The 21,491-nt window shown below is 43.2% G+C and overlaps 1 protein-coding gene across 2 annotated transcripts; it reads right to left on the reverse strand.

Moving 5' to 3' along the window:
- Window positions 1–305: 305 nt before the first annotated feature.
- zgc:86598 (STKc_CK2_alpha domain-containing protein) lies at window positions 306–20,726 on the reverse strand. 2 transcript variants are annotated; one of them, XM_023975089.2, is made up of 13 exons: window positions 20,640–20,726; window positions 9,802–9,936; window positions 9,155–9,266; window positions 7,125–7,226; window positions 6,966–7,016; window positions 6,812–6,871; window positions 3,455–3,538; window positions 2,737–2,847; window positions 2,535–2,636; window positions 2,189–2,289; window positions 1,772–1,920; window positions 1,199–1,288; window positions 306–1,039 (listed from the first exon to the last, which is right to left on the reverse strand). In XM_023975089.2, exons 2-13 carry the CDS (start codon window positions 9,900–9,902, stop codon window positions 924–926), a joined length of 1,179 nt encoding a protein of 392 aa, XP_023830857.1. In that variant the 5' UTR covers window positions 9,903–9,936; window positions 20,640–20,726; the 3' UTR covers window positions 306–923. The 2 variants fall into 2 exon arrangements, with proteins under 2 accessions (XP_023830857.1, XP_023830858.1); XM_023975090.3 differs by lacking the exon at window positions 20,640–20,726 and adding an exon at window positions 20,341–20,579.
- Window positions 20,727–21,491: the final 765 nt, after the last annotated feature.

Raw genomic sequence — 21,491 nt, forward strand, 5'->3', positions numbered from 1 at the left:
CTTTAGCTACAGAGTTAGAGATTCCATTCCTGGTCTCATTGATGCATCTACTTACATGGTTGTACAAAAAAATAGATGAATTATTCCTTCTGGGTTCTTTCCTTGCCTGAGTTTTCTGTAAGGTAAGCAACTCAGCAAGCAGATTTAGAGAAAAGCCTCTAATCAAGCCAACTGAACTTTCTCCATGGTCCCCACTTTCTATCTCAGCTTCAAACACAAGTCAACAAAACAAATGGGTCAGTGAAGTCTCTTAAACTAGAGGGAACTACACACTGTGCACTGGATGTAGTAAAAACAACATGGGCTTATTGAATACATTTTATAAACACAGTCATATGTCACCGTAACTCCTGTACAAAAAGTTTGTTCAATGAGCCTGAAATAGCCACACCAAAATAACAAGCATAATCATTGTGAAACTGCCTCGTGATAAAAACATTAGGGATGACACTGGAATAACTAAATCGGGGGTGGCGTTCTATTGAGAGAAATTCAATGAGGAAAATATGACCAACAGAAAACGTATTTAACAAAGTGTTACAAGCAGCCCATGAGTCATTTGATGTGACCACCATCGGTTGGTAAAACAAGCAAAAGAACTAGAAAATCAACAACCTCAAACATGTACTTTAGGGACATATAAAATCATTTTTATTATCCATTTTGCTTACTTTCTACATAGTTGCATTTCTAGACACCGTCATCATGAAAGAACGCAGCTACAGTTTTTATCCAGACAGACGCAAGTAATGTTTGTTCTCTTCTCTCTCCCCCGAATCTCAATATATAATTATTGTATGAAAAAAAAGGGGGGAACCTAATATCTTTTCCTTCTCTGTTATACTCAACATAAAAATGGTTGTTGGCTGGGTAGGCCAGGCCAGACAGAGGGTCCATCCCAGGCCCCAGGCTGAGGGCACCGTTCAGGGCTGGGCCCCGGCAGCGGCTGGGACCTGAGTGGCCAGTGCACTGGGGGAGGAGATCACAGGAGAGCCCGCCACATTAGCCAGGGGCTGCGACGAGGACATGGAGGTGATGCCTGGAGAAGAGAAATTAAAAGATGAAGAAACCGCATCAGAGGAAGTGGCTGGGGACTTCCTCCATTAGCAAATTATCACACAAGAACTGATTGTTTTTTATCAATAACCAAATAACCATCCTCCTTTGCATACATATCATCAGACCCTTTGTGTGTTACCTGTCATCATACTGGAGGAGCTGACTGGGGTAGAACCAGTCGACAGTCCCGATGTAGAGCCCATCCTCGCCTGGTCTTTCACAATGGGGTCTGACAGAGAGACAAACTCAATGACAATCACACAAGCAAACATAGCACGTCATTGAATACACAAATGGCGTGCAGAGATGCATGACAGTCCAATATATTCCAGTGTAGACTGTGGAAAAACTGACACGGAAACTATGGATAACAGGGAGGTAACGTTAAAGCTCACAGAAGTAGGGCTAGTCCACGGTGAGTGGTTGTGAGAGATGGATAATGAGGTGCAGCTCACAGAAGTAGGGCTGGTCCATGGTGAGTGGGTGTGAGAGATGTATAATGAGGTGCAGCTCACAGAACAGAAGTAGGGCTGGTCCATGGTGAGTGGGTGTGAGAGATGGATAATGAGGTGCAGCTCACAGAACAGAAGTAGGGCTGGTCCATGGTGAGTGGGTGTGAGAGATGGATAATGAGGTGCAGCTCACAGAACAGAAGTAGGGCTGGTTCATGGCGAGTGGGTGTGAGAGAGATGGATAATGAGGTGCAGCTCACAGAAGTAGGGCTGGTCCATGGCCTCCCGGGCTGTGAGGCGGGCGTTGTGGTCGTAGCGCAGCAGCTTGTCCAGGAAGTCCAGAGCCTCGGTGCTCACCAGGTGCTGGTTCTCACTATGCACAAACCTCTCCCACCGTTTACGGGAATGTCTGGGTAACAAAAAGAGACTAAACGATCAGCAACAATACAACATGGACACAGCCTCTCCTCAAACCTCTCCCACCACTTGACAGAGCATAAATGGTCACACGGTAAGTGTTAGTGTGTTGCAGTTGGGTATGTGCTGAATCGCTGATCTACAAATCACCTTGCATCCCACATAACTACTCATGTGATTCTATGCCTCGTCTTGCTCAAACTGACACCTTCAAACACGCTGACAGATTGACGCAACACCGAGATTTGAGATCAACCTACCTGCCCAGAATGTCGTTGAACCGTGGGTCTAGCTCGATGTTGTACTTATCGATGTAGTCATAAAGGTCTTCTGTGCCCAGGACTTTTGCGATTCGTACAAGCTGCAAAACAAACGAGACTGACATGCATTAAACACTGGGGGGGCAGCACCTGCTGTCTGAACATCACTAGATGTATAGAGGGGTTAGGATAAAGCAGTACACACATGAACAGGACAATCAAGTAATATTCTATCTTCTCTTTGGGGGTTAAGGCCAGGTTACTATTAAAACACTGACATTTTAGTTAAAAGCACTATACAGATACAATGTGTTTGGTTGATTTGATACGGTGGCTGAGCTCTCACCTGGTCGTAGTTGTCGTGTCCGTGGAAGAAAGGCTCCTTCCTGAAGATCATACTGGCCAGCATGCAGCCCAAGCTCCACATGTCTAAACTGTAGTCGTACATCTATACAGGGGCACAGTCAACAGGGAACAGKATCAGGGCACAGTCAACGGCACCGGGGCACAGACAACAAATGTTCTAAAAAGCCAGAGAACTGCCTGACCTGGTAGTCAACTAGCAGCTCTGGACCCTTGAAGTATCGGGACGCCACTCGTACGTTGTACTCCTGAGCAGGGTGGTAGAACTCTGCCAAACCCCAGTCTATAAGGCGAAGCTAGAAACAACCAATCAACAGCGACTACAGAACCAAACAGCCAGGACTTTATAGTCAGAGAAAGATCAAACCAACACTCAGGACATTTTGTCTGAAACTTAGCACATATGCATGTGGGTGGAATACATGAATGGTTATTTGTGTATATAGAATCAGATTATCAATTAATTAGAGTTCTACACTTTCAAGTCACAAAAACCTTAAATAAAAATTATATTAGAAAAATAAACCAAAGACTATCTCTGAAATGTGTCTTACCTCAGGAGGCAACATGAAATATCCTACCAACTGAATGAAAAGGTAAAAAAAAAAAAAAAGTGGTGTATTGTCACACACCAGATAGGTGCAGTGACGGGTTGTTTTACAGGGTCAGGCATAGTAGTACGGCACCTCTGGAGCAAATTAGGGTTAAGTGCCTTGATCAACAATTGGCTAAATGCCTTGTATGTCACAACTGGACCAATCACAGATGAGACCGGGTGCTTTGTGAACCAACTAAACAAGTCGCACACTGTAGGGCAATACTCCACCCATTCGTTGGTCTTTGGTGGAGTAAGTTAGCCAATCAGGGAAAGAAGGGAGGGAAAAGGGAGAAATAGGCCAGTACCTTTCTGTGTTCGTGGTCAATCATGACGTTGTGTGGCTTGACGTCTCTGTGCATGATGCCCATACTGTGACAGTAGTCCAGGGCCTGTGGGTGGGAACAGAGAGGAGAGATGAGAGCAGAAACAGCTGGGAACTGGCTCAGGTGAACTAGGACACAGAAAGTTGTGCAACGGAAAACAAAAATGCCACGGTGTTCAGGCGAATAACAGGTCCCGCTCACGTATTCCAGCCAATTAAGCAGGGACAATGGCCCTGTCAGTCATCTTTATGGCTGCATTAAGTCCTACTGATGTAAACATAATGGAAAATACTTGGCCAACACCCATTGAGTATCATCGGTGATGATGGTGTAATGATTAATTTGCTTTCCCACTGTCAGCATATAGCCCTAAACAGCACTTAAACTGACTTAATAAGTCCATTTTAAATACAATAATCCTACTGAAAAGCACAGATGACACTATAGGCCACTGATCCTCATCAACCCTTCTCCCGGAGAGCTGAAGGTTTTTGTCCCATGATCTGAGATCACTACTATTCTATAGGCTAACAACCATGGATTGGGATTCATATCCTTAATTCCAGATCTCTGACAGCTACTTTAGCTGTTTCACCAGCACCAGTGAGGCCAGGGAGAGAGCATCAGATATGCGAGAAGGCCAAGTCTATGGGATAAGGACCGGAGCAGATGCTTTTCCGTGCTTGTGGGCTGGGGAAAGCTTTCCGTGATCCAGCTTAGCACACCTTAGCTTGGCAGCACGTATCAACAAGGCTGCTACCACTGAGACAGAGCAGCAAACCATGGTGAACCCTGTGACAGACCATAGTACTGTAATCCACCACCAGCCATTTATAGAGAAAYAGATGAAGACAAAAGTACAGTATCTTCCCATTGTCCTCAGTCAAATTTGGTATATGCTTCATTTTTATTAAAATAAATATAAAACCAGCAGGTTTTCATCCATCCATCCATACAGGATACATAATAAACTGATGAAGTCTCAGGCATAGTAGTTTTCCTGTAGCACCAGTGTGAGGAGCAGCTGTGGTATAAATACTCCTAGCTGAGCAGGGGTTGGGCTGGGAGTACAGAGAGACACAATGTGTCAGGCCTGTCCACGCATAAATCCTCATGCTTTTAACACGTCTCCTACATATGGGTTGCCTCTTCCTCGCCTGCCCTGCTCAGAGTTTCTGCTCGCCACAGTGAAGAGAAGCCCTCAGCAGTGGCGGCGGCTCAGTTAATTTCGTCAAGAACCACAACGAAAAACACTTGTCAACTACCTATTTTTCCTGACAAAAACGAATGACTATAACAAGACGCCCTGGGGAAAAAACAATTACTAAATGACTATTTAAAATTACTTTTKATTTTAGTTCACGAAAACGCCACAAATCTCCTTTTCAACTGTTTTGTCCAATCATAAGCATGCATGGCTTCTCAGAATATTTAATGCAATCCTCTCAATGGCTGATAACTTCTTTCAGTTGTGCGGGCTGCTTGAGCAAAGCAGGCTCTTCCACACACACAGTTCCAGAGAGGTCATTCAATCACTCGCCTCTTGAACTGCCGCGTAGCCAGGACACTTCAATTGCAACTTCCCTCAACTAGAAACAATGTCTTTGATAATCTTTGCTTTCGTATAGGCAATTTTTGCTCTGATCACATGAGAAGATCTATTTTGCCACATGCGCCTTTATTCATCTGTTTTGCCACTTTCGAGGTCTGCAAATAAGAGTTGTGGTTCCTTTAATCCGATTGGAAAAACAAAATGCTATTTGCTGAATTTTAAGAGTACAGTAATACTTCTAGCATTGTTGGAAAGGTCAGATTCTACACTTTAATGAAATCACTGTTTTTTTACCCCCCCTCCAACAGTTATGTAAATTGTTTAGGCTGTAGCCAAGGCTTTATAGCCTGTATGGTTATTATGGCTGGCATTGGTTACAATATCAATGTTGCCAGTTAAGGCATAAGAGTGGACAGTAGGCCAAGTTGGACAAGGCTATCTGATTGTGCCAATGATGAACGTTAAGGGCAAATGTTAATTATTTAAAATGGAAAGAAAATGCACTGTGACTAAAACTAGACAAATTGTCCAGCGTTTTAGTCGACTGATAACTGATGAAGGATAAAATTGCTAAAACGTGACCAAGACTAAAACAAACACAGCTGCCAAAATGAACACTGTAGCAGCTAGGCTAAATCCCCTCCCCAGTGGGAGAGAGACTGACTAGATGCTCCCCACCCTAGTCCTCCCTAAAGCTCTATAACATGTTCTAAATACAGTACAGGAACCGTGCATCAGAATGTAGGCTAATCTCAGAGGTGAATGCAAGTTACTGGCCGATACCCTACCGATATCAGGCCATAATGTCATTGATGCAGTCTGACTCCACTCTAACATAACAGTCCAGTACCAGGTGGATAATATGCTTGTGACATTTAATGTAAGTGGCAGGTGTCGTTTACATCCCTGTTAGTGAGCATTTCTCCTTTCCCAAGCATTTCTCCTTTCCATAATCCATCCACTTGACAGGAAGCTGATTAAACAGCATGATCATTACACAGGGCCACCTTGTGCTGGGGACAATATAAGGCCACTAAAATGTGCAGTTGTGTAACAACACAGTGCCACAGTTTGCCACGCAAAACACCAGTCTCAACATCAACAGTGAAGAGGCGACTCTGGAATGCTGGCCTTCTAGYCAGAGTTCCTCTGTCCAGTGTGTGTTCTTCTGCCCATCTTAATCTTCTCTTTTTATTGGCCAGTCTGAGATATGGCTTTTTCATTGCAGCTCTGCCTAGAAGGCCAGCATCCCGGGCTCACATGGAATAGCCTTCATTTCTCAGAACAAGAACAGACTGACGAATTTCAGAAGGTCATTTTGAGCCTGTAATCGAACCCACAAATGCTGATGCTCCAGATACTAAACTAGTCTAAAGGCCAGTTTTATTGCTTCTTTAATCAGTACAACAGTTTTCAGCTGTGTTAAGATAATTGCAAAAGCGTTTTCTAATGATCCATTAGCCTTTTAAAATGGTCAACTTGGATTAGCTAACAACGTGCCACTGGAACACAGGAGTGATGTTTGCTGATAATGTGCCTCTGTACGCCTATGTAGATATTCCATTAAAAGTCAGCCATTTCCAGCTGCATTAGTCATTTACAACATTAACAATGTCTACACTGTATTTCTGATCAATTTTGATGTTATTTTAAATGGACAAAAAATGTGCTTCTCTTTCAAAAACAAGGACATTTCTAAGTGACCAAACTTTTGAACGGTAGTGTATATATAGACACTTTTAAATGGACAGCCATTTGCTGTCTACCCCCCCATAATTAGGTCTTACCTTTAAGATCTCGTACATGTAGAACCGTATGTCGTAGTCTGATAGCGTTTGATATAATTGCTACAAGAAAAGAAAAACAGTTCACTAGAATGACATGTGCAGTTAAAGCGAAGGCTTCCATTCTGAATGGAAACAAATGAGTGATGCTACTTACCTTGAAGTCTGTGTTGTTAACGTGTTCAAAAACCAGGGCTGGAGTCCGGGACTGCAATCATAAGACAAAATGCATTTTTTTTAAATGGTGCCCAAAATGTCATATGATATGTACCGAGCAGCATGACGGCATGTATTATTAGTAGTTGGAGAAACTGACCACTGGATCCTTGACGATGTCTAGAAGTGTGATGATGTTGGGGCCGCCTCGCAGGTTTTCTAGAATCTTGATTTCTCGCTTGATTTTCTTCTTCTTTACTGGCTGTTAGGCACAAGAGAAGAACATGCAGGAYATTGGAAGGAAAATAAAGTTTGACAGTGCTTCTGTGAAATACCATGCTGTGAGCAGTATCTAGAAAGCCTATCTAGAAAGCCTTACCCAGAATATGTACTTAATTTTTTATTTAATTGGGTAAGTCAGTTAAGAACAAATTCTTATTTACAACGACGGCCTACCCCGGCCAAAACCTAACGATGCTGGGCCAATTATGTGCCGCTCTATGGGACTCCCAATCACGGCCGGCTGTGATACAGCCTGGAATTGAACCAGGGTCTGTAGTGACACCTCTAGCACTGAGATGCAGTGCAATAGGCCGCTGCGCCACTCGGGAGCCCATTGTACAGTCTATAGTCCAAATTATAAACAAAAGGCTAGCTGCCAGGCCCTTACTGAAGCCCATCCACAGCGTGAGAAACTTTGGGATTGAGGTGCAGAGTCCGTAGTCTAGTGGTATCATGTCTCGCTCGTTCAATCCCAGTCTCCACCGTTCCTACTGTTATTCCCGCTTGCCTGTCTCCTACTGTTTCCAACTGTCTAAATAACATGAAAATAAACTCAGCAAAAAAAGACACATCCTGTCACTGTCAACTGCGTTTATTTTCAGCAAATTTAACATGCGTAAATATTTGTATGAACATAAGATTCAACAACTGAGACAAACTGAACAAGTTCCACAGACATGTGACTAACAGAAATGGAATAATGTGTCCCTGAACAAAAGGGGGGAGTCAAAAGTAACAGTATCTCTCCCTAGCCCTCACCCTCCGATCCAACAGGTCCCAGACGTGCTCAATGGGATTGAGATCCGGGCTCGTCTCTGGCCATGGCAGAACACTGACATTACTGTCTTGCGGGAAATCACGCACAGAACGAGCAGTATGGCTGGTGGCATTGTCATGCTGGAGGGTCATGTCAGGATGAGCCTGCAGGAAGGGTACCACATGAGGGAGAAGGATGTCTCCCCTGTAACGCACAGCTTTGAGATTGCCTGCAATGATAACAAGCTCAGTGCGATGGTGCTGTGACACACCGCCCCAGACCATGACAGACCCTCCACCTCCAAATTGAACCCGCTCCAGAGTACAGGCCTCGGTGTAACGCTCATTCCTTCAACGATAAATGCTAATCCAACCATCACCCCTGGTGAGACAAAAGCGCGACTCGTTAGTGAAAAGCACTTTTTGCRAGTCCTGTCTGGTCCAGCGACGGTGGGTTTGTGCCCATAGGTGACGTTGTTGAGGCCTATAGGACTACAAGCCCTCAGTCCAGCCTTTCTCAGCCTATTGCAGACAGTCTGAGCACTGATGGACAGATTGTGCGTTCCTGGTGTAACTCGGGCAGTTGTTGTTGCCATCCTGTACCTGTCCCACAGGTGTGATGTTCGGATGTTCCGGTGCAGGTGTTGTTACACGTGGTCTGGCACTGCGAGGACGATCAGCTGTCCATCCTGTCTCCCTGTACCGCCGTCTTAGGCGTCTCACAGTACAGACATTAAAGTTTATTGCACTGGCCACATCTGCAGTCCTCATGCCTCCTTGCAGCATGCCTAAGGCACGTTCACGCAGATGAGCAGGGACCCTGGGCAGTAGAAAGGCCTCTCCAGTGTCCTAAGTTTTCAGAACTGTGACCTTAATTGCCTACCGTCTGTAAGCTGTTAGTGTCTTAACGGCCGTTCCACAGGTGCATGTTCAATAATTGTTTATGGTTCATTGAACAAGCATGGGAAACGGTGTTTAAACCCTTTACAATGACGATCTGTGAAATTATTTGGATTTTTACAAATTATCTTTGAAAGACAGGGTCCTGAAAAAGGGACGTTTCTTTTTTTGCTGAGCTTATATATATATTTGGAAAAAACACTGGTCTCAGTAACTGTTCAATGGAGTGAAATAGAAGTCCAGAGCCAGTACCTTGAGTATTTTGACTACTACTTTTTCGTTGTTTGTGATGTTGATGGCTTCAAACACTTCGCTGTATTTGCCCCGGCCGAGCTTTCGCACCAGCTGGTAATCATCTTGATTCCTGAGGGTCAGACAGAGAATAAAACAATGAGTAATATTCACAACAATGTTAAGACGGATAAGCCCACGATTCCACCAACAGAGTTAACACTGATACGGGATGATAAAGCTGGCACATTCCAAGTTCTCAATATGAACTGCAACGCACCAGGGCCATGTTGTAGGTGGAATGTGATGAATAGAGCTGATGCGAGTCCTTACTCTAAATAAGGCATGTTTGTTCTACTTCATATATTTCTATGTGAACACTCCATTTCCACACTGTTGTGCCGTGCTCTGCTGAACATGGCCCAGATATGGGATTTAGCTATGGCATGCTCCCCTAGGGAGAATCTAAATTGCATACTCCTCACGTCCTTTCTCCTATCCTCTTTCTCAAAACCCATTGGATGAGAAAGCCAGAGGTCCCTTCACTCTGACCTCCTCCAATAGGTTTTGAGAAGGAAGAGAGGATGCGAGTACGTCAGTATGTCTGACACTAAATTGGGTAAGGGTGCCGTGGACAATCACATGGCTTGATGGCTAGCTCAGCTCACCCCCACTCCACAACGTGTGACTCGTAGTCCCAGTACTCCCGGGGTCTCTGTGTGTTCACGTCGGGGTAAACCCGGGATCGACTGGTGACCGGGCCAGACATGTTCAGGTGGACGTAAAGACTGTCTCCTCAGGACCTGCGGGTCAGGGCAGAGAAGACCATAGAAATGCATTAAACAGAGAGAAACACACACACGGATGGACCAGAGCTGTGAAGCCGCTGCGCTCCCATGATGCATTTCACTAGCTGCATCGACATGGCTAAAGTCATTTTTTATTTTACCTTTATTTAACTTGGCAAGTCAGTTAAGAACAAATTCTTGTTTTCAATGACGACCTCGTAGAAGTTGTAGAATCTTAGCCTATCCATTCCAAATGGTCATCATGTGGTCGCTGATTTTTGTTAAATTTAGCAGGATAACTTCATTAATATTTGTGCAAATTGGATTTCTGCTACTGAATCAATGAACAGGGAAAAACATGGCCTCTAGCTACATGTAAATAGGCAAAATAAAGACCACAATACAAGTTTGGTTAATTCAAGACGTTTTTCCGCCAACTTTAGCATTTCACCAACGTTTCTTTATATATGAAAGGTATTGCCAYCGACAAAGCCTCTACTTTAATTTCCGGCTACCAACCTATGCTGTAAAGTTCGCGTGGTGGTATTGGCAGCACTACTTTCTTAAGCCCTTGATGGTTGCTAAGCAGCACCCGTTACTACTATCCTCCTGGAAGTTCTAAACTTTGCGAGCCATGTCACTTCACCCATCTCTTCGCATAGCCAACCACATGCACAATTTTCTTAACCACAACTGGACAAATGCATAACGAATTACTGTGGGAATAAATAATAACCAAATTACTAAAATATTGGAATAAAGTAGACCAATGCAATGAAGGCATCAACTTGTTGCTTACTGAAACTCCCAGTCATCCAATTGTTATAGAACATTTAAAAACACTAGCCTACCCACGTGTGGTCAACTATTTCAGCACCGTTTCGCGCTGCTTTGAGAGAAGTGTGGGGTCTTGATAAAATCAATTAATGTCCGATTTTTCTCACTGAATCGACATATTGGTTAGTTTACAAKTAGGCTCTGGAAATGTTAGTTAAATTGACCTGAGTGGGGTCACCAGAGTGGCGCAGTGGTCTAAGTAGCTGTGCCACTGGAGAACATAGTTCGAGTCCAGGCTCTGTCGCAGCCGGCCGCGACCGGGAAACCCATGGGGCGGCGCACAATTGGCCCAGTGTCGTCCAGGTTACGCGAGGGTTTGGCCGGCAGGGATGTTCCTGTACCATCGCGCACTAGCAACTCCTGTGGCGGGCCGAGCATAACGCACGCTGACTCAGTCGCCAGGAGTACAGTGTTTCCTCCGACACATCGGTGTGGCTGGCTTCCGGGTTAAGCGGGCGTTGTGTCAAGAAGCAGTGCGGCTTGGCTGGGTTGTGTTTCGGGGGACGCACAGCTCTCGAACTTCGCCTCTCCAGAGTACGTACGGGAGTTGCAGTGATAGGACAGGTCTGTAACTACCAATTGGATACCATGAAATTGGGGAGAAAAAGGGGGGTTAAAAAAATCMAATAAAAAATTATTTTTAATTTGACGTGAGTGCTGCTCTTGTCTAGTTGGCTCATTTATTAGGACTGACATTTTGTCAGCATGTTATGTAGTTTAACAAGTGGATTATTTTACTCTTCACTCGCAGTCGCTCAGTAGCCTAGGCCTATTCACAACCAAAAAGCCTGTGACTCGTCTTAATGTGATAGCCATTTGCGTTGCACAACCCCATCCCGCAGAGGCTATAGCCATGTAAATAAATGAGACAAAACAGTTCTATTCTCTTTGATTTAGTTCCTATTGCAACTCAGACAAATGACAATGAATGACATAATGACTGAACTGAACTGAATGAAGGATTAATTAAAATGTTCAAATATGTTGCACGCATCATGCATGCCCTCCACTTAATTTGGCTAGTAGGCAAATAGACCTACAGTCGGGTATAATGACTATGGTTTCATTCCTCCAGAAGGGCATCTTCTGAGGCCGAGGTGTGCTTTTCCCAAGGCGCTGCATGGAGATCACAAGCTCTTCAATTAGGCAGCAGTGTCGCGATGGAGAGAATAGCCTATACGGAGACTACRTAAGACCACTGCAACAGAGATATTGTAAAGRGTGGGAATAAGCTTATAACAGATTTAACCTAGATTTAACCTCTACATTGTTCATTTCACAGTACATATGTTCATGACCCAATTCATATAAATCATGTCAAATTATTTCAAATTCATATTAACCCTTCCTACAGAATATGCTTTGGCAAGAATGAGAGATTAAATAATCAAAATATTGAGTGGTCATACATATTTCATAGATTCACCAAACATCTATTATTCTGTTTAATTATTCCTGGTAGATACGGCTGGTTGTGATTGCAGACAGAGCCCAGAGAATGGGATGGTGCAATATTGAATTAGTCATWTTTTGATAAGGTGCATGAATGGCGATGTCCACGTCACCCAGAGATATGCCCATGCTGTAGAGGTACACCTAGTGGACTGAAACTTCACTGTTGTAGGCATAACACAGCTAATGCTGTCTAGACCTYGGCTGGCAAACAAATCCATGACATTAGCCACCTAAATGTGAAGTCAACTCAACTGAGTAATTGAGACTTAACTTGAAAACATGCAGAATAACTCARTCCAGTTTCCATATATATACAGTGGGGAGAACAAGTATTTGATACACTGCCGATTTTGCAGGTTTTCCTACTTACAAAGCATGTAGAGGTCTGTAATTTTTATCATAGGTACACTTCAACTGTGAGAGACAGAATCTAAAACAAAAATCCAGAAAATCACATTGTATGATTTTTAAGTAATTAATTTGCATTTTATTGCATGACATAAGTATTTGATACATCAGACAGAAAAGCAGAACTTGATATTTGGTACAGAAACCTTTGTTTGCAATTAGAGGATCATACGGTTCCTAGTTCTTGACCAGGTTTGCAAACACTGCAGCAGGGATTTTGCCCACTCCTCCATACAGACCTTCTCCAGATCCTCAGGTTTCGGGGCTGTCGCTGGGCAATACGGACTTTCAGCTCCCTCCAAAGATTTTCTATTGGGTTCAGGTCTGGAGACTGGCTACGCCACTCCAGGACCTTGAGATGCTTCTTACGGAGCCACTCCTTAGTTGCCCTGGCTGTGTGTTTCGGGTCGTTGTCATGCTGGAAGACCCAGCCACGACCCATCTTCAATGCTCTTACTGAGGGAAGGAGGTTGTTGGCCAAGATCTCGCGATACATGGCCCCATCCATCCTCCCCTCAATACGGTGCAGTCGTCCGTTCCCTTTGCAGAAAAGCATCCCCAAAGAATGATGGTTCCACCTCCACGCTTCACGGTTGGGATGGTGTTCTTGGGGTTGTACTCATCTCTTCTCCCCAAACACGGCGGAGTGGAGTTTAACCAAAAAGCTAATATTTTTTCTCATCAGACCACATGACCTTCTCCCATTCCTCCTCTGGATCATCCAGATGGTCATTGGCAAACTTCTAAGCGGGCCTGGACATGCGCTGGCTTGAGCAGGGGGACCTTGCGTGCGCTGCAGGATTTTAATCCATGACGGCGTAGTGTGTTACTAATGGTTTTCTTTGAGACTGTGGTCCCAGCTCTCTTCAGGTCATTGACCAGGTCCTGCCGTGTAGTTCTGGGCTGAACCCTCACCTCCTCATGATCATTGATGCCCACGAGGTGAGATCTGCATGGAGCCCCAGACCGAGGTGATTGACCGTCATCTTGAACTTCTTCCATTTTCTAATAATTGCGCCAACAGTTGTTGCCTTCTCACCAAGCTGCTTGCCTATTGTCCTGTAGCCCATCCCAGCCTTGTGCAGGTCTACAATTTTATCCCTGATGTCCTTACACAGCTCTCTGGTCTTGGCCATTGTGGATGAGGTTAGAGTCTGTTTGATTGAGTGTGTTGACAGGTGTCTTTTATACAGGAACGAGTGGAGAACAGGAGGGCTTCTTAAAGAAAAACGAACAGGCTGTGAGAGCCGGAATTCTTACTGGTTGGTAGGTGATCAAATACTTTGGTCATGCAATAAAATGCAAATTAATTACTTAAAAATCATACAATGTGATTTTCTGGATTTTTGTTTTAGATCCGTCTCTCACAGTTGAAGTGTACCTATGATAAAAATGACAGACCTCACATGCTTTGTAAGTAAGAAACCTGCAAAATCGGCAGTGTCAAATACTTGTTCTCCCCACTGTATATATATATAAATTAAATAACTCAGCAAAAAAAGAAACGTCCCTTTTTCAGGACGCTATCTCTTAAAAGATAATTCGTAAAAATCCAAATAACTACACAGATCGTCATTGTAAAGGGTTTAAACATTGTTTCCCATGCTTGTTCAATGAACCATAAACAATTAATGAACATGCACCTGTGGAACGGTCGTTAACCTTTCTAGGACACACGTTCCGCCAGCGGAACCCCCCCACAACATTCCGCTGAAAAGGCACCACGGGAAATTCAAAAATATATTTTTTAAATATGTAACTTTCACACATTAACAAGTCCAATACAGCAAATGAAAGATAAACATKTTGTTAATCTACCCATCGTGTCCGATTTAAAAAATGTTTTACAGTGAAAACACAACATATATTTATGTTAGATCACCACCAAGTCCAGTAAACACACAGCCATTTTCCCAGCCAAAGATAGGAGTCACAAAAAGCAGAAATAGAGATAAAATGAATCACTAACCTTTGATGATCTTCATCAGATGACACTCAAAGGACATCATGTTACACAATACATGTATGTTTTGTTGATAATGTGCATATTTATATCCAAAAATCTCAGTTTACATTGGCGCCATGTTCAGAAATGCCTCCAAAATATCCAGAGAAATTGCAGAGAGCCACATCAAATAACGGGAAATACTCATCATAAACTTTGATGAAAGATACATGTTTCACTTAGAATTAAAGATACACTTGTTCACAATGCAACCGCTGTGTTAGATTTCAAAAAAACTTTACGGGAAAAGCACACCATGCAATAATCTGAGACGGCGCTCAGATATACACAACATTTCTCCGCCATGTTGGAGTCAACAGAAATACYAAATTACATSATAAATATTCCCTTACCTTTGATGATCATCAGAATGCACTCCCAGGAATCCTAGTTCCACAATAAATTGTTGTTTTGTTCGATAATGTCAAATATTTATGTCCAAGTAGCTACTTTTGCTAGCACGTTTAGTTCACATGTCCAAACGCTGGCGCCGGTTCAGGCGAACTCGGACAAAAAAACTTCAAAAAGTTATATTACAGGTCGAATAAACTGGTCAAACTAAGTAGAGAATCAATCTTCAGGATGTTGTTATCATATATATCCAATAACGTTCCAACRGGAGCATTCCTTTGTGTCTACAGAAGTAATGGAACGCAAGGCGATATCATGAGGAATGCYCGTGACCAGGAACTGGCATTCTGCCAGACCACTGACTCAAATAGCTGCCATCCGGCCCCACATCACACTAGAGGCTTCATTCAACATTCTACAGACTGTTGACATCTAGTGGAAGGCGTAGGAAGTGCGAACAMATCCATATCTTACTGGGATGTGAATAGGCGATGAGTTGAAAATCAACCAGCCTCAGAATTTCCACTTCCTTTTTGGAAGTTTGCCTGCCATATGAGTTCTGTTATACTCACAGACATAATTCAAACAGTTTTAGAAACTTCAGAGTGTTTTCTATCCAATAGTAATAATATGCATATATTAGCATCTGGGACAGAGTAGGAGGCAGTTCACTATGGGCACGCTATTCATCCAAAGTGAAAATGCTGCCCCCTATCCCTAATTAAGAGACTAACAGCTTACAGACGGCAGGCATTTAAGGTCACAGTTCTGAAAATTTAGGACACTGAAGAGGCCTTTCTACTGACTCTGAAAAACACCAAAAGAAAGATGCCAAGGGTCCCTGCTCATCTGCGTGAATGTGCCTTAGGCATGCAGCAAGGAGGCATGAGGACTGCAGATGTGGCCAGGGCAATAAATTGCAATGTCCGTACTGTGAGGAAGACATCACTACAGGGAGACAGGACAGACAGCTGATCGTCCTCGCAGTGGCAGACCAGGTGTAACAACACGTGCACAGGATCAGTACATTCGAACATCACACTTGCGGGACAGGTACAGGATGGCAACAACAACTGCCCGAGTTACACCAGGAACACACAATCCCTCCATCAGTGCTCAGACTGTCCGCAACAGGCTGGACTGAGGGCTTGTAGGCCTGTTGTAAGGCAGATCCTCACCAGACATCACCAGCAACAACGTCGRCTATGGGCACAAACCCACCATCGCTGGACCAGACAGGACTGGCAAAAAGTGCTCTTCACTAACGAGTCGCAGTCGCAGCGGGATCGATTTGGAGGTGGAGGGTCATGTTCTGGGGCGGTGTGTCACAGCATCATCAGACTGAGCTTGTTATCATTGCAGGCAATCTCAAAGCTGTGCGTTACAGGGGAGACATCCTCCTCCCTCATGTAGTACCCTTCCTGCAGGCTCATCCTGACATGACCTTCCAGCATGACAATGCCACCAGCCATACTGCTCGTTCTGTGCGTGATTTCCTGCAAGACAGGAATGTCAGTGTTCTGCCATGGCCAGCAAAGAGCCCGGATCTCAATCCCATTGAGTACGTCTGGGACCTGTTGGATCGGAGGGTGAGGGCTAGGGCCATTCCCCCCAGAAATGTCTGGAAACTTGCAGGTGCCTTAGTGGAAGAGGGGGGTAATATCTCACAGCAAGATCTGGTGCAGTCCATGAGGAGGAGATGCACTGCAGTACTTAATGCAGCTGGTGGCCACACCAGATAGTGACTGTTACTATATATTTTGTCTGTAATCGTAACATGGTGTTTTTATGTTGACAGATAAAATTTCACAGTCATGTTTCACGCAAGGATTTTCTTACGATCCTAACGATACGTACGTTTAACATTTTGGCAGGTATCTGGCTCCATCCAAAAGCATGCATAGGTTGTGAAATATGAACACATGCTTTAGAAAATAATATCAATCTATATTTTCAATGTATCATGATGAAGTTACTCAACGTAAGACCCTAAGCCTGCTCCCTAACAAACCAGAGTGCGGGTAAGAAAAATATGAAACCTGGATCAATAAAGTATGGGCATGCCTTTTTTTTTTTACGACAATGGCTCCACACGTTGCCATGACGCAAGTTGTGGGAAAAATGTCCTTTATATTTGATTCTGTTATATTTCATATTATTCTTAGCCTACTATAAAATATGTATTGACTATGATCAGGGTAGCCTAAGTGTGTCTCAAAATAACTACCGAGTTCCTGTGCATGGCACAGCCACGTAGCATATAGACTGCACAGACCAGTAACATAATTAAACTCAKAATATGCCTTTCTATTATTTTGAAAATACATTATTAGTTTTATATTTCTTAGGACCTGCCCATAACCATTTAATAATTATTTATTTATGAGGAGATATATATATATATACACATACAATGGACTTATTAAAATAAACATCCACCCACATCTACTCTCACTCCTAAAGTTGCCAGCATGTGCACAGAAGATAAAAGGCTTATCTAATTAATTTGTAAGTCGCTCTGGATAAGAGCGTCAGCTAAATGACTTAAATGTAAATGTAAATCTAAGCAATAATGTGGTACAAACGGGACAGTATGAATTGTGCGCAATTTTTTATTTTATTCAGGCAACATATGGTAAAGTCTGTCTGTAAAAGGTATATGGTAACTGTGTGCCACTGCCATTAAAAACAGCAACAGCACGGGAGGGGAGTATCACTGCCTAACTTCACAAAAACACGAGACACCCCTCCTGTCCTGTGTGAAGAATGAATTCTGTGCAGCAGACCTAACGGTATAATATCTGCACTATAAGAACTGTAGGATTGGGAATTGTCAGGGACCTCACAATACAATATTATCAGGACACTTAGGTGCCGTTACGATATGCAGTGTGATTCGGTGTCGCGATTCGATTTTCCAAAGCATTCTGCTCACTATAGGCCTATGTCAGTGTAACAGTATAACTTTAGTACGTCCCCTCGCACCGACCTCGGGCGCGAACCAGGGACCCTCTGCACACATCAACAACTGACACCCACGAAGCGTCGTTACCCATCGCTCCACAAAAGCCGCGGCCCTTGCAGAGCAAGGGGCAACCCTACTTCAAGTCTCAGAGCAAGTGACGTAACCGATTGAAACGCTATTAGCGCGTACCCGCTAACTAGCTAGCCATTTCACATCCGTTACATCAGCTGCAGAGAAACAAAATTTGTTTTGATCAGTCATATAAATACAAGTTATGAAAACAAGTTAGTTCACTATTTACAGAGGAGTTGACGTAGGTACAGAAGACAAGTGCAACCCAGAAATAAATATATTTATAATCTCTTCAAATAATATTGCAATATTCAACTTCACAGATTCCCCCACCACTAAAGAACAGACCCTTCTGTCCTTTCCTTCAGTGAATGTTGCTGACCCTTATTTCACCCTGTAGGCCTATACAAGCTAAAGATGAAGCATCACAAACATAATTGATTAACACGACGATAACAAAAGTGAGTAGTAGTATGCTACAGAAATAATTTAAGGAAACGTAGGTTAGGCTAGATCTTTATAATAACAATATATTATTCAGAACTGTTCCATTGTCATTTAACCTGTCGTTACTGCAACAAAGCGAAACACTCAAAAATCACACAAACCCATATTGCCAGACACTTGTGCATTGTATGAGGTGAACCAGAAACAACAGCTATTGTGTTTTGCAGCATAACTTTTTGGTTAAAATACAGTTCCAGAGACTCCAAGGCCCCCCTTTCCAACACACTACCTTAAAGTGAGCTGTTTTGTTAAACAGTACCATAGCTAAACTAACTTCAGATCACATGCTCCTCTCAAAGTTAGAGCCAGTCACAAGGCCTGTGCCAGCACTTAAGGCAGATCTTTGTTCCCCTCATAGATAAAAAAGGGGAAAATATAAAGATAGGGAGTCGAATCTACAATACCAGAGACATTCTACGTAAAAAAACAACTATGCAAAGGGATCTTGATCGCAGTATTTGGGACTGCACCATATGAGACCTAGACTAGATCAAGCATAGGCTACATTAGACTTTCATTGAAAGACTGTCTCAATTAATATCAAATTCTTGCATAGGCCTAGATAAGATAGCAGCTGGCTTTCAACAATAACAAGGGCAGAGGGGCATTAGCAGAATGATCATGGGAGACATGATCCCTGAGAGTACACCTAGCCTATATTGCACCTGATAAATATAGATGCCCAGGTAACATGGTTTCACCTTGAATGGTAGGTAGAGGAGCTACCATTGCAAACCAAGATGTGATACATGGCCCAAAAATGTGATGGGGTCTGGGACACAGACATTTTTAAAATGTGGCTACATGAGTCATACCAACATATTAGCTACTATTTTTGTGAACTCTGGTTCCACTTCCTTAATTTCCCTATCAGAAGTTACTGTCTGTATAGTGCTGGACCTAATTGAACACAGGAAGGAAACAACGGCAAAAGATAGCTAGCTACCTTGCTAGAATTCCCCTGTAATTAGCTGACTAAACTCAACTCCATTAGAAACTTCTTTCACCATGGATTTGAGTTTAGTCAGCTACCCTGTAATAGGCTACACATAGCCAGAGCTTGAGTCAGGCTTGTGATCATTCAAGGAATTGATGAGCTGTTAATCATATTAATTAATTTTTCTCGATAGAAACAAGTTGTATTATTTTAATTGAATATTAGTCAGACGAGAGACATTGCACAAATTAGCTAGGTAGCTGGCTAGCTAGATAACTTGTCTTCCAACAAAATGTCCTCTTTAACTTCACACTCAACATCAGAATGTCAGCTGTCAAAATGTAAACCCAACTATCTAGACGAGTTGGTCAAACACCTGTACAAGATATAACACACAATAAAAAAGGTAATTCAATGCACCCCTAAAGATAGCTTTCCAACTAATCTTGGCTAGAATGATAGGTAACGTTAGCTAGCTAGCTATTGATATATTCATCATCTAACCGGCTAGCTAACGTTAAATATCTAGCTAACTAACAGTTAGCTGGATATTCACTAACGCTTTGCTAGTTCCAGTAGTATCTATAGTTCAAACCCATTTAGAGCTATCACTATCACTATAGGTTCAAACCCATTTAGAGCTATCACTAGCCCCATCAACATTGGTAGTTATGCTTGTTACGAAAAAGCAAATTTCATTGATTATCACACGGCCATCAGGCCGCAAGCATGGTGTTTTCCTAGCTAAATAAAGTCTGGGTCTGGGACTAATCGACGAGGCTAGCTAAAACCGGTGGTTCAGAATAGTAAAAAAAAATCCACATTTTGAGATTTTATTCATGTTAAAGCTAGTGTGTGTATTGGCTACTTCAATATTTTTACCTGAGTACAATGTCATGTTTCTATCCCGGTGCCTTGGTTTACGCCTTGCCACACAACCATAAGAGATAGTTAGCTATAGTAGCTTGCTAACATTAGCCGCTCACCAGCAAGCCGTGGCCGGGGGAAAAACTCCCAGTAGTTAGCAAGCTATAGTACCGCATTCATTCCACGAGATGATAACATGCGCGCGACAGAACAACTGTTGAAAGCTACACTACAATCTAAACATTCATATTTTTTCTACGCAAAACGGGGCAATTAAACGTGGGTAAACTAGATTCAAATATACAGTATATTACCTCTCAGAGCTTCGGATTGAAAATATGGCGACACCGAACTCCGGCAACCAGTTTGCGATAAAGGAAAGCAGTTCCTCAAGACTTCCACTCCTCGGGGTGGCGCTTGTCTGCATTTCATTTGATGGGCACTATTCGGGGTTTCCCAAACACGATCCTGGGGCCCCCCATGGGTGAACGTTTTTGGCCCTAGCACTGCACAGCTGATTCAAATAATTCAAAACTTGAATCAGCTGTGTAGTGCTAGGGCAAAAAACTAAACGTGCACCCAGGGAGTGCCCCAGAACCGAGTTTGGGAAACCCTGATAGACAAGTGGGCTAGAAGTATCCAAGCAGGTCAGAATAGAGCTAGGGACAAAGCAACATCACAACAAGCCCCACACTGTAATTGTTGCTGGTTAAATGTGCCTTGAATTCTAAATAAATCACAGACAGTGTCACCAGCAAAGCACCCCCACACCATCACACCTCCTCCTCCATGCTTCACGGTGGTAACCACACATGTGGAGATCATCCATTCGCCTACTCTGCATCTCATAAAGACACAACGGTTGTAACCAAAAATTTACAATTTGGACCATCAAGACCGAAAGACACATTTCCACCGGTCTAATGTCCATTGCTCGTGTTTCTTGACCCAAGCGAGTCTCTTCATCTTATTGGTGTCCTTTAGTAATGGTTTCTTTGCAGCAATTCACACAGTCTCCTCTGAACAGTTGATGTTGAGATGTGTCTATTACTTGAACTCTGTATTTATTTATCAGCATTTATTTGGGTTGCAATTTCTGAGGTGCAGTTAACTCTAATGAACTTATCCTCTACATCAGACGTAACTCTGGGTCTTCCTTTCCTGTG

The sequence above is a fragment of the Salvelinus sp. IW2-2015 genome, linkage group LG30 (genome assembly GCF_002910315.2).
Source record: "Salvelinus sp. IW2-2015 linkage group LG30, ASM291031v2, whole genome shotgun sequence".
In the NCBI taxonomy this organism is placed as follows: domain Eukaryota; kingdom Metazoa; phylum Chordata; class Actinopteri; order Salmoniformes; family Salmonidae; genus Salvelinus; species Salvelinus sp. IW2-2015.